Source organism: Musa acuminata, chromosome BXJ3-5 (genome assembly GCF_036884655.1).
Source record: "Musa acuminata AAA Group cultivar baxijiao chromosome BXJ3-5, Cavendish_Baxijiao_AAA, whole genome shotgun sequence".
NCBI lineage: Eukaryota > Viridiplantae > Streptophyta > Magnoliopsida > Zingiberales > Musaceae > Musa > Musa acuminata.
Genome location: NC_088353.1, coordinates 32,706,671 through 32,718,219, shown reverse-complemented (window position 1 = coordinate 32,718,219; position 11,549 = coordinate 32,706,671). Strand labels below are relative to the sequence as shown.

The 11,549-nt window shown below is 38.5% G+C and overlaps 1 protein-coding gene across 1 annotated transcript; it reads right to left on the bottom strand.

Annotated features, from left to right (window-relative positions):
- Window positions 1–219: 219 nt before the first annotated feature.
- LOC135638233 (wall-associated receptor kinase 2-like) lies at window positions 220–1,677 on the bottom strand. Its single transcript, XM_065151266.1, has 2 exons — window positions 841–1,677; window positions 220–749 (listed from the first exon to the last, which is right to left on the bottom strand). The coding sequence occupies exons 1-2, from the start codon at window positions 1,565–1,567 to the stop codon at window positions 517–519; spliced, it is 960 nt and encodes a 319-aa protein (XP_065007338.1). The 5' UTR covers window positions 1,568–1,677; the 3' UTR covers window positions 220–516.
- Between the last annotated feature and the right edge of the window lie 9,872 nt (window positions 1,678–11,549).

Below are 11,549 nucleotides of genomic sequence, written 5' to 3'. Positions count from 1 at the left end.
ATTTTGCTTCTGCAGTTTCTCATGTGACTTTGTCGAGTATAATATTAAGTCTATGTTTTGCAGAGACAAGAAACATAGATCACCTTGCAATATTTTTTAGACCAGTGAAGAATACTATTTCCCTTAACTTTGCATAAATATATACCACTTGGACTTCCTTTGGGAAAAGGAAAACAAGAAACACAGAGCTGAACACAGAATGAGTTATTTGTCGTTTGAAAGGATATGCAAGATTTATACTATGAGATTAGTGCCAAAGGTCTGCACTCCTTGTTTCAAAACACCTTATAGGAGAAAGACAAAGATAGAGACTACTGCAATCATAAGAAGATCATTTGGTTCTGTATCTGCAATTGGAAATTCTGAATTGACTAGAACACCATCTTGAGTGGATCATAGAATCAATAATCAAGAGAATAGAAAATAAGCTAGAACAAGACTATGGTAATGATATGCCTAGCCTCAATTGCAGATAGTAGAAGGATTTGATGCAATAAAAAGTTGTAAAATATGGATTTAGACACCGGATATGATGACACATATATTGGACAAAGACAAACTAGAGTGAAGGTGGAAGAGACTACCTATAACCACCTTCACTGCTGAGGGAAGTTTCTGGTCTGGGGTGCACTCTGCAATTGAAGCCTTGCCGTGTGTGCCTTGCGGACAGGAACAGTAATAGCCACCAGGTGTGTTGGTGCAGATGCCATGGCAAGGATATTTATCATTATAGTCACATTCATCGATGTCTGCAAATAAAATATAATCGGCGGTGTTAGATCAAATCATGGAAAGCCAAATGGAACTTAGAAAGAGAAGAGACAGGGATAGGTAATAGACCTTGGCATCCATTGTGGATATAGGGGTTGCCTTGGTAGCCACTTGAACAATTACAGAGATATCCAGGACCATTGGTGGAGCTCAAGCACACACTGTTTGCACTGATGCAGGCGTAAGAGTTATGGTTGAGCATTGCCACCTCGCATGTCTCGTTTCTGATCGCCCAGTCCACCACCACCGGTGCCCAGCCATCTGTCTTGTTCCGCAATTGGTTGGTGGTGATGTAAGTCTCGTGGAACTTGAACCAACTGGCCTCCAGCAGTATGGCATAGCTGCAAGGGCTGAACTCCCAGATGCTTGAGCTGTCGAAGTTTGCATCGAACTGGATATTGTAGTGTGTGAGGTTCTCCGGGATGGAGGTTTGGCAGCAGCCGATGCCGGAGCACGAATCATCAACCAGGCTGTCCTCATTGTGGCACACAGACACACAACCACTCTCGTAGCTGTTGTTGTCTCGAGGGCTTCCTATGTAGGCAAGGGTGTTGCAGCCAATGATAGTGAACTTGTTGTGGACATCGGAAAATCTGTATGGGGTGTCATAAAAATTCATTCTCCATACGTAATAGTCACTCGAATTGGTGCTTGTATTGTAACACTGCGACGATACTGGACTGAGCAAGCGTGCTTGGCCCAGCTGCACCGAGATGTTGATGACCTCGACATTGAACACAAAAGGTTTCTCGATGCCAGCTTCAGTCTTGTTGCAATACAGCTCGAAGCCCTCCATGAAGCAGTTGGGGCCGATGCCGAATGGGTAGGGGATGTCAACATTCCTGCACGTTGTTGGACAGCCGTCTCGCTGTGACTCTGCAGAAGCAGCAGAAGCTGGAAGAGCCCATAAACCAACACAGCTTCCATTTGAGTTTCAGCTCTACAAAGCCACAGATGCTTTCAGGATAAGCACTCTGACCACTGCTCTAAGCCTTTTTATAACTTGAAGCTTCCTGTTCATGGACTATTCTCCCTTCCTAATTGATTAGTCGTGAAAGTCATTCAGGTGGACCAAGTCATCGCTGACATATCGTGGCTTCCCCTATAATTATTTGGAAAAATGCATCTCTAACTTGCAACTTGGATGGACCAATGGCATGCATCCAAAACTGAGCTGTCCGAACTAACATCCTGCTTGTTGAGTGGTGCCCGCTGGAATACCACTCCATGTTGTCAATGGACTGGCAATCTTTTTTTTGACAAGAAAAAGGCTCCTAGATCTTTTGCAGGGAGTCTCTGATATGAAAGTTCTTTAGGAACTTATGGGTTAAAAATATTTAAGATTTGAACAGTTTCATTGTTGTCTTGTAATTGACAAAATACTTTACCAAATAATATTTGATTTTACCCATCTTTTGCAAGGTAAGTCCTTGAGAAAAAGATTCGTTTAGTATGTCTTGTCCCTCCATAGAGAATGGAATGTTCGACAGCAGCCGAGGCCTGAGCACGAGCTCTTGGTGACTCTGGTAGTAGGCCTGAGCACGAGCCCTTGATGACTCTGGTAGTTGTCTTTATTCTAGGACTGGAAGATTGGAATGTAAGCGATGACGTTTCAACTGATATTGATAGCTGTCTTTATTGGGCACATTGGAGAATTTGTTTATCTTTAATAGAGCATGTATTGGAGAATTTGTTTATCTTTATTTAATATTGTATCATAAATCTAAGTGCCTTCTTAACATTTCAAGTACTTCAACCCCTTCGGTTCGTGGATTTATGTTATGTGTTTTTGCTTAGGTGATAATTTCATAAGTTGTTTGTTGAATTTTCTATTCTGTTTATGATAATGATATTTTACCTATTATGTTTGATAGATATATTATGTTTAATTTTAGCTTAAACATTTTGGATCAATAGTTTAGGTCAAATGAATTTAACAATAAATTATGATATCTTTAGTGAACTCATGAGGTGGTTGTGAATGGGTTTATCTTTCATGTTAAGACCGTTTTAAAACCCTTCTCTCCCTCTTATATATCAATTCCCAAGTTACAATTGACGTGCTCTTCGAGAACAATGCGCACGCCACACATCGTGTTCTACCTATGACCAACGTAGTTGAGACACATTCGCTTAGTAATACTTTGATTGGCTACGATGCTGCGAAACGTTTGATGTTACGATGGAAACTAGCGATTGATGAAATGATGGTCGGGATTTTACGAGAAAAAAAAGAGGTTTGATGATCACATCTCCCATGGATGATGGTTCGGCAATTTATTGAAACATGGCCTGTCCTCGTCATTTACTTCAACGGATCTTTGCTTGTATAACCATCTTACGTATTGCAAGGGACGGTGATTGACTTTTGGGTTTCTTGTGGAATTGGCTTGGTCAGCTGACTTTTCTTAAGCTGATGATGGAATAGACATGGAATGATATTACTAATGAATAGACATGGAATTGATATACTCGTTGTATATGTCTCACTTACTAAGCTGACGTTGTCCTGATTAATTTGTCCGATTGAAACTTGTACGAACTCAGTTGGTATCTATTATTTATATAGCTCTTTTACCACTAAAAAGATAATAATAAAACTTGCATGCAGTTAAAACTGATAGGTAGATAAGATTTCCCTAATTTTTTTGAGGAAATCTCTATACTGAAATCTTAATAACAATCCACTTCTTCTATAACTTGTTTATCTATTTATTTTCTAACATGGTATCAGAGCAGTTCCTCTTTGGCAATAACAGTATCGCCATGTGTTAGCCAAGCGGCCACAATAACACACTGCCTTAAGCGGAGTCATTGAAGAAGCACAAGACACGGATTCAGAGCTAGTGCTAACGAGCATCGTCGCACCGTCTTGGCTCTGCTCATCCACTCCTTCTCTTCCTTCATCGCCGGTCTTACTGTTCTTCGTCGGCCTTGCTCCCTCTCCTATTTGCTGCCTACAGCAGACACTCTTCGTCGCCATCACGCAGGGAGGAAAACATTCTCTCACTGCCTCCTCAATAGCGGTGAACTGCAGCCTCTATAATCTGCTGCAGCAAACAACAATCCACAGTAGCGAACCGCAGTCTTGAGTATCGCTGCAGTTTTCGCGGCCATCTTCCAGTGAACTACAACCTCTATAATCTGCTGCAGCAAGCAGCAATCCACAGTAGCTGCCGACAGCTTTGGGCCCTGTTGTAGATTGCCCAATCTGCTGCAGCAATCTATAGCAGCAATCTACAACAGCAACCCCCTCCCTCATTCTCCACCTTGTGTGACCTGAGTATCACACAAGGTTCGCTACTTCTTCTAAAAAAAAAAAAGCATATGAAAAAAAAAAATGTCTTCATTCACTTCTTCTGATGTTTCAGTTCCTGTAGGGACTCCCACTTCTTGTTCTTCTACAGGGCTTATCTCCATCAATGCTGCCACGCTGATCCCCTTTAAGTTATCAAAGGGTGGCAACTATGTGTCCTAGCGAGCTCAGTTTTCTAATCTTTTATTTGGATATGACTTGTTAGGTTACATTGATGGCTCTTTCAGTTGTCCTCTAGCCATGCTCAACATCCCCGGCGATCCCAGTCCAGTACCCAATCCAGCTCACAAACTGTGGCTACGTCAAGATCGTCTCATCCTCCAAGCTATTCAAGCTTCAGTTGCTGGATCCGTTGCTCCCTTGATATCTTCATGTGTGACAGCTGCCGATGCATGGTCTACACTACAAACCACCCTAGCAAATCATTCACGTACTCGCAAGCTCAGTCTTCTATCCAAGCTTATGGTGACGAAACAAGAGGGAAGTACTATCTCTGATTATCTACAACATATCAAGGTTATCATTGATGACTTAGCCTTGATAGGTCATTCCCTATGTGACGAAGAGGTTGTCATTCATACTCTCAATGGTCTCGACACCGACTACAAGGAATTGGCTACTGCAATTCGGGCACGCGACTCGCCAGTCTCTTTTGAAGATCTCTATGATAAACTGACTGACTACGAGATGTACTTGAAGCGTGCAGACAAACTGCCTGGATCAACTGTCACAGCTCAAGTCATTCACAAGGCTAAACGGAAGAGCACTCGGTACTCGCCGAACATCACCCAAGGTTTGGCTAATGCGCCTCTTGATTCTATGAGTTCCATGCAACACCCCTCCTATCCTCCTAGTCATCACTTCTCGCAAAGTGGTAACTCTAGCTATCATCCGTCTTGGCGTCCTACCCTACCGAGCCATCAAAGATGGGTCGTTTGCCAACTGTGTGACAAAGTCGGCCACTCCGCTAAAGTTTGCCAGTCTCATCCTCGCCTCCCTGCTCCGTCACACTATTTCACAAACCCCCTAACCTTCATAAACTCTGAGTGTTCGGTTGTTTATGTTATCCTTGGTTATGTCCCTATGCCTCTCATAAGTTAACATCTCGATCTACTCCTTGCGTCTTTATTGGTTACTCACTTGAACATAATGCTTTATGCTGCTATAATATCCACACTCACAAAATCTTCATATCACGTCACGTTGTCTTTATTGAGTCTAACTTTCTTTTCCAAACCCTTCCATATCCTGCTATACGGACCACTTCACTATCTCACTGGAGTATACCTTCGGACCAATCGAACGAGCCTCTCATGACTTCGTCTACTTCCTCCCCTCCTGATCCGCACTATATCATCACTCCAGTTCAACACTTGCCCGTTTCCTCTATTCCTACTACACTCCACTCTTCCCCAATTGATGGGGCAATATGTTCCGAAACACAACCATCCTCTTTACCTCGTCCAAGTGCCCCTGACGTGTCTCCACTTGACCTGACTTGTGCCACAAATCCTCACCCAACATCACCTCCCAATCCTGTCGTCTCCAATCATCCTATGACCACTCGCTCTAAACATGGTATTTTTAAACCTCGTCAGGTACTTAACCTACAAGCTATCATGAATTCCTCATCCCCCAACGTTGAACCCACCACCTTTACTCAAGCCCAAAAATCTCCGCATTGGCGTACTGCCATGAGTGAGGAATATAATGCCCTCCTCCATAATTCAACATGGGATCTCATTCCTTTCCATCATTCACAAAACATCATCGGGTGTAAGTGAGTCTTTAGAATTAAGCGGAACCCAGATGGCTCTATTGCCCGATATAAGGCACGCTTGGTCGTCAAAGGGTTTCATCAACGACCTGGATTTGATTTCACTGAGACATTTAGTCTTGTTGTTAAACCCACTACAATCCGGCTTATCTTAAGTCTGGCTACCACTAAAGGCTGGCAATTACGATAATTGGATGTTAATAATGCCTTTTTACAGGGATCTCTATTCGAAGATGTTTTTATGCAACAACCCCCTGGTTTTACTCATCCTCAGTATCCACAGCATGTTTGCAAACTTCGGAAAGCCATTTATGGACTTCGTCAGGCTCCGAGAGCTTGGTACACTGAACTTAGCTCAATTTTTACTTCTGTCGGCTTTCTTAACTCCAAATCTGACACTTCGTTGTTTCTACGACATCTTCATGGAAACACAATGTATATTCTAGTATATGTGGATGATATTATTATCACAAGCAACAATCCCATAAGCATCCAAGCATTCATCAAACAGTTGGCAGCTCGATTCTCGCTTAAGGATCTCGGACCCTTGAGCTACTTTCTGGGCGTCGAAGCTACCTTCACGTCTTCCGGTCTCTTTTTATCACAACGTAAGTACATTTAAGATTTGTTATTAAAGACAAACATGCAGGATGCAAATGCAGTTACAACCCCCATCTCTACTAGTGGTTCTATCAAATTATCGGATGGAAGTCCTACTACGGAACCCACTCAATACCGCAAAGTTGTTGGCTCTTTACAATACTTAGCTCTTACCTGTCCAGACATCTCATTTGCTGTCAACAAATTATCATAGTTTATGCAGCAACCATCTACTCTACACTGGTTTGCGGTCAAGAGACTTCTACGATATCTTAAAGGGACCCTAAATCATGGTCTCTTTTTTCGTAAACACTCTCCACTTCGTCTTCATGCCTTTGCCGATGTTGATTGGGCACGTAACCTTGATGATAGAACATCCACATCGGGGTATATTATCTTCCTTGGTGCTCATCCAATCAATTGGAGTTCTAAGAAGCAAAAGACAGTTACCCGGTCTACAACTGAAGCTGAATACCATGCCATTGCCGCTACCACTGCAGAACTCAATTGGATCACGAATCTACTCCAGGAACTCAACATCGATTCCACCCCTACAATATATTGTGATAATATTGGAGCTACCTATCTATGCGCTAGTCCGGTATTCCACTCCCGCATGAAAAATATTGCTATCGACTTCCACTTTGTACGCGATCAAGTTGTCCGCCGTCAACTTCGTGTTTCTCATGTTCATACGGCTGATCAGTTGGCCGACTCATTTACGAAGCCTTTAGCTCGTAAACTTTTTGCATTACATCTGTCCAAGATTGGCCTCCTTGATTGAAGTACCATCTTGTAGGGGCATGATAAGTAGATGAAATTTCCCTAACTGTTTTGAGGAAATCTCTCTACTATGTTGAGGGAAATCCTCTAACCTGTCGAGGAAAATTCTCCCTTCTAACCTGTATAAAAGGGAGAGGGAGAGTACACTTATCAAGTTGCTACAAATCAATTCAATTTCTCTTTCACTTTTCATATGAAATAAAATGATGATATTATATTAATAGGAGAAACATTTATCCAATTAAGATCGACAACTATGTCAAATCGATATGACCAAGGATTGGGTCAATAGTTGGGCCATGTAAAAATCAATTTGGTTATGAAATATCAAAAGAATATCCTACTCATATTATAAAATATTCTTTTTTATTAAAAAAATATAAAAGTTATCGAGCAATGATAATCAAATTTGGTTAATGTTTTAATCAAAATTCTCATGTTTTGTTTCAGGATTGGTTAAAGAATAGAAAAGATCCAAGACCTCTCTCAACTCCAATTGATTTTCTTGCACGCACGAGATCGAACTAAATCGGATTGGCTCTCTCAACTTCAATTGAGTTTTTTGTGCACCCGGAATCGAACTAAATCAGATTGGTTCAATTGTCACCAACATCAAAACCTCAATTCAACATTGGCCCATAGGATATACAAGAGATAGAACTGTGGAACATCTACATGCATGCTTGGTAGTTAAAAGGTTCACAGGATCCTTCAGCAATAACACAAGCATATTCCTGTCACTCTTTTATGTACTTGCTGAAACTATATTTCATTATATGATAAAAATAGAAAATGTTAAGAGGCAGATAATTTCCAAAGTAATACCATCAGCAACCACTTTGTATATCCTACGGAAATACAAAGTTCTTTCAAACCCTATAGCTATAGGGTTTGTATAACTATAAGCAAAATGGAATACAAACCCTATAGCTACATGGACATCCAAACTTGACACCAAATGTTCTTTCAATGTAATCTTTTCTTTTCTTTGCTAGAATAGAACAATGGGCAACCACTTCTTCAACAAATCGTGACCGAGCTATGCCCAGGTCACATTCCTCACATTACCAACTTCATTTTATGTCCTTATAGTGATGGTGAGATTTATGCCTCATCTCAATAAGCTTTCATAACCTTAGTTTAGAAAGAAGTAAAATATATATACAAGGTGAAATTCCGAAAAGTTCACTCGCAAACGTAAGATCATGGTAGCTTTACGGAAGTTCACTTCATCATCCTGAGTATGGAATCTCTTAGACTTTCATTGATGGTTTATACAAGTCCTTCCATCACCTGCATGCCCTCTTGGCTCATCTATTGTACTTCGGAAGCTGATAAAATTCTGATGTATCTGACACAGTTTATGAATTCTATGCAAGCAAGTGCATGGGACAACATTTGCATGAGATAAGCAATTATTTATTTAATAATTAATAAAAAAAATTAGATTATGTGATCATATTTAATTAAGTAAGATATATTATATATATGATTAGATTCTGATAATAGTTATTGACCCTCTACTCTCGCCTATAAATAGATAGGACCTCTAGGGGTTAAAAAGCAACATCTTACTATAATTGAGTCCCTAATCTATCAATCTAGGTAATCCTGTGAAACGATAGGAAGAGAAGAGAAGGATCTAGTTTTCCTTGTAGATTAATATTTCAGATCCAACGATGGGAGATACTTATAGATCATATAAGATTTATTCTTATAATAATAAAAGGTATGCATCGTAATATTGTTAGATCCAATTTATTTGATTTCAGTCTTGGCATAAAAGTTTTTTCACATTACAGATCGTATGATTACATATTTTATGCTAACAATTGGTATCAAAGCCTAAGTTTTTGAAATCAAATATATTAGATTTATTATTTTTGTTTGTGATGATGCATAAATGATTCATCGGATATTATTAATTTATTTTCTTATATATGTTTGCTCTATCATTATGAGTAATTTATAATTTTTATATTTGATCAATGAATTTATTGTTTACTATTATCGTGTGTTATTGAGACGATCATCTCTATTGTTCGTTGTCGACAAAGGGTCATGTACCACCTTACAACTGCGAGCGGGCAATGGTCCGCTTGCGAGCAGTGGCTGCACCACGCAGTGCACGCATCGCAGTAGCCACACACGGATGTCGACCGCACCAAAGGCATCTCGCACTGCCTGTGAACGCGGTGCCCATGGAAGGTGGCAGTTGCACCCCGTGTGAAGGCGGTGGCCACCCTCATGTGGTGCCGCCCACAGAAGGCGCCTACGGAAGGGCGGTGGCCGTAGATGGCGACAACCGCTGCCCCTGTGGGCAGAGGGCAGCGGCCGTGGCCATGCGTCGGCACAAGCAACCACCTAGGCGGTGGCCGCGTGCGAGCAGAAGAAGCCCCGCACCGGCAGCGTCGCGGTAACAACGACGTGGCAATGTTGTATGCGCAAAGGCGGCGGTGCTGTAGATTAGATTTTTATGCAAAATTATAGTTTTCCCCTAGGGATTCCCTTTGGTCAAATTATAGCTTTGCCCTTCTATATTTTATTAATATCCTTTATTTTTTTGGCATATTTACAGTTTTGTCCTTGTGGCTAGGATTTTACCAAATTATAGTTTTGCCCTTTATAAATTTCGTAATTCCAATTTATGTCTTATCAACATATTTATAATTTTACCCTTATGAAATTGGGAATTCTAATTTATATTCTCAATTATAAAATTGATAAATATGATTTATTATAATTATGATTGAATTTAATCATGATTATATTTTTGATTATTTGATTGGATTTAATTTTGAATAAAAAACTATATATTACGGTTTACTTTTATAGTTTTCTCATATGAATTATTGATTATATTTTTAACATTTGGTAAATAAAATCTAATTATTGTTCTTGGATATTCATTTGATTATTCACATGTATATATTTGAAATTATGAAATGATAGTTTTCTTTCACATAAAGGCTCTTCATGATTTATATGTTATCATGATTATCATATGAGTTTTTTATTTTATTAATTAATATCCAATAATTATTATGGTTGTTATTCTATTATTGAACTGATTTAGTATGAGTCAAGATAAATAAATTTATGAATATTATTTATAATTTATCTTCATAAGTTTTATTTGACCGATAGCTGCCAAAGTAGCTTGGAATGATAGACTTATGAGATATGAATTACAATAAAGTTCTTATCATTTATAGGATATTTTATATTTTTGTATTAGTCCTACAACCACCAAAGTGATATAGACAAATAATTTATAAAATATATTATGAAATTAGTCCTAAATGATATTAAATAAAATAATATTCACAATGGCAGCATGAATTAGGATAAAAAAAATTTAGTGAATATTATTTGTAATTTATCTTCCTAAGTTTTATCTGACTGGTAGCTACCAAAGTAGCTTGGGATGATAGGCTTATGGGATATGAATTATAATAAAGTTCTTATCATTCATGAGATATTTTAGAATGTATTTTATTTTTTTCTATTGGTCCTATAGCCACCAAAGTAAGACCAATAATCTATAAAATACATCATGAAATTCATCCTAAATGATATTAAATAAAATAATATTTATTATGACACATATAACTAAGAGATTTAGATAATCCTAAAGGAGAATCTATTTCAAATAATTATGTGATAGGGTAGGATGATACTATTTTAGATATTCTTGTAGTTTAGGGTTATATACCCAAAGGTAACAACACTATTCCACAAGGAGGGTATCAGTCCTCTATAAGTGATCTTGAGTGAATACTAGATATGTCAATATTTTATTTAAATATGAAATATAGATAATATTAATAGTTTATCATATTTTGAAAACTCAAAGCATTAATATTATATTATCATAGTGGTACTTCATTGTGTTTTTTGAGTGAGTAAGACCTTGACCAGATTAATATTATATTATCAAAGGTGAAATATGTATTGAGTGAATGAGAACTTGATCAGATTAATTGAACAGAACATAAACTTAATTACCAAAAGTTCTATAAAATAAATAATTGAGGTGATTGATCAAGAAAGGTATGAAAGACTCAATTTTATGATACTTAGACTTTAGTATAGTTTACAACTAGTGCATGAGAATATCTAAGGATCAATTTAAATTTTTTGATAAGTCATTAGTTGACACCATAATATGATAGTATTTGAGGAATTCAAAATTATATCCTCAAAATAAATGATAAAGCTGTAAGTTTAACACTCATAATATTTTAAGTACTACTCAATGAGTATGTAACACTAAATTAAGGATGAAGCGTAAGTCACTTG

Coding starts and splice junctions, on each gene's coding strand:
- LOC135638233 (XM_065151266.1), bottom strand. CDS start 1,567: ATGGAGGGCTTCGAGCTGTATTGCAACAAGACTGAAGCTGGCATCGAG. Junction 750..840: donor TATCCACAATGGATGCCAAG/GTCTATTACCTA, acceptor TTTTATTTGCAG/ACATCGATGAATGTGACTAT.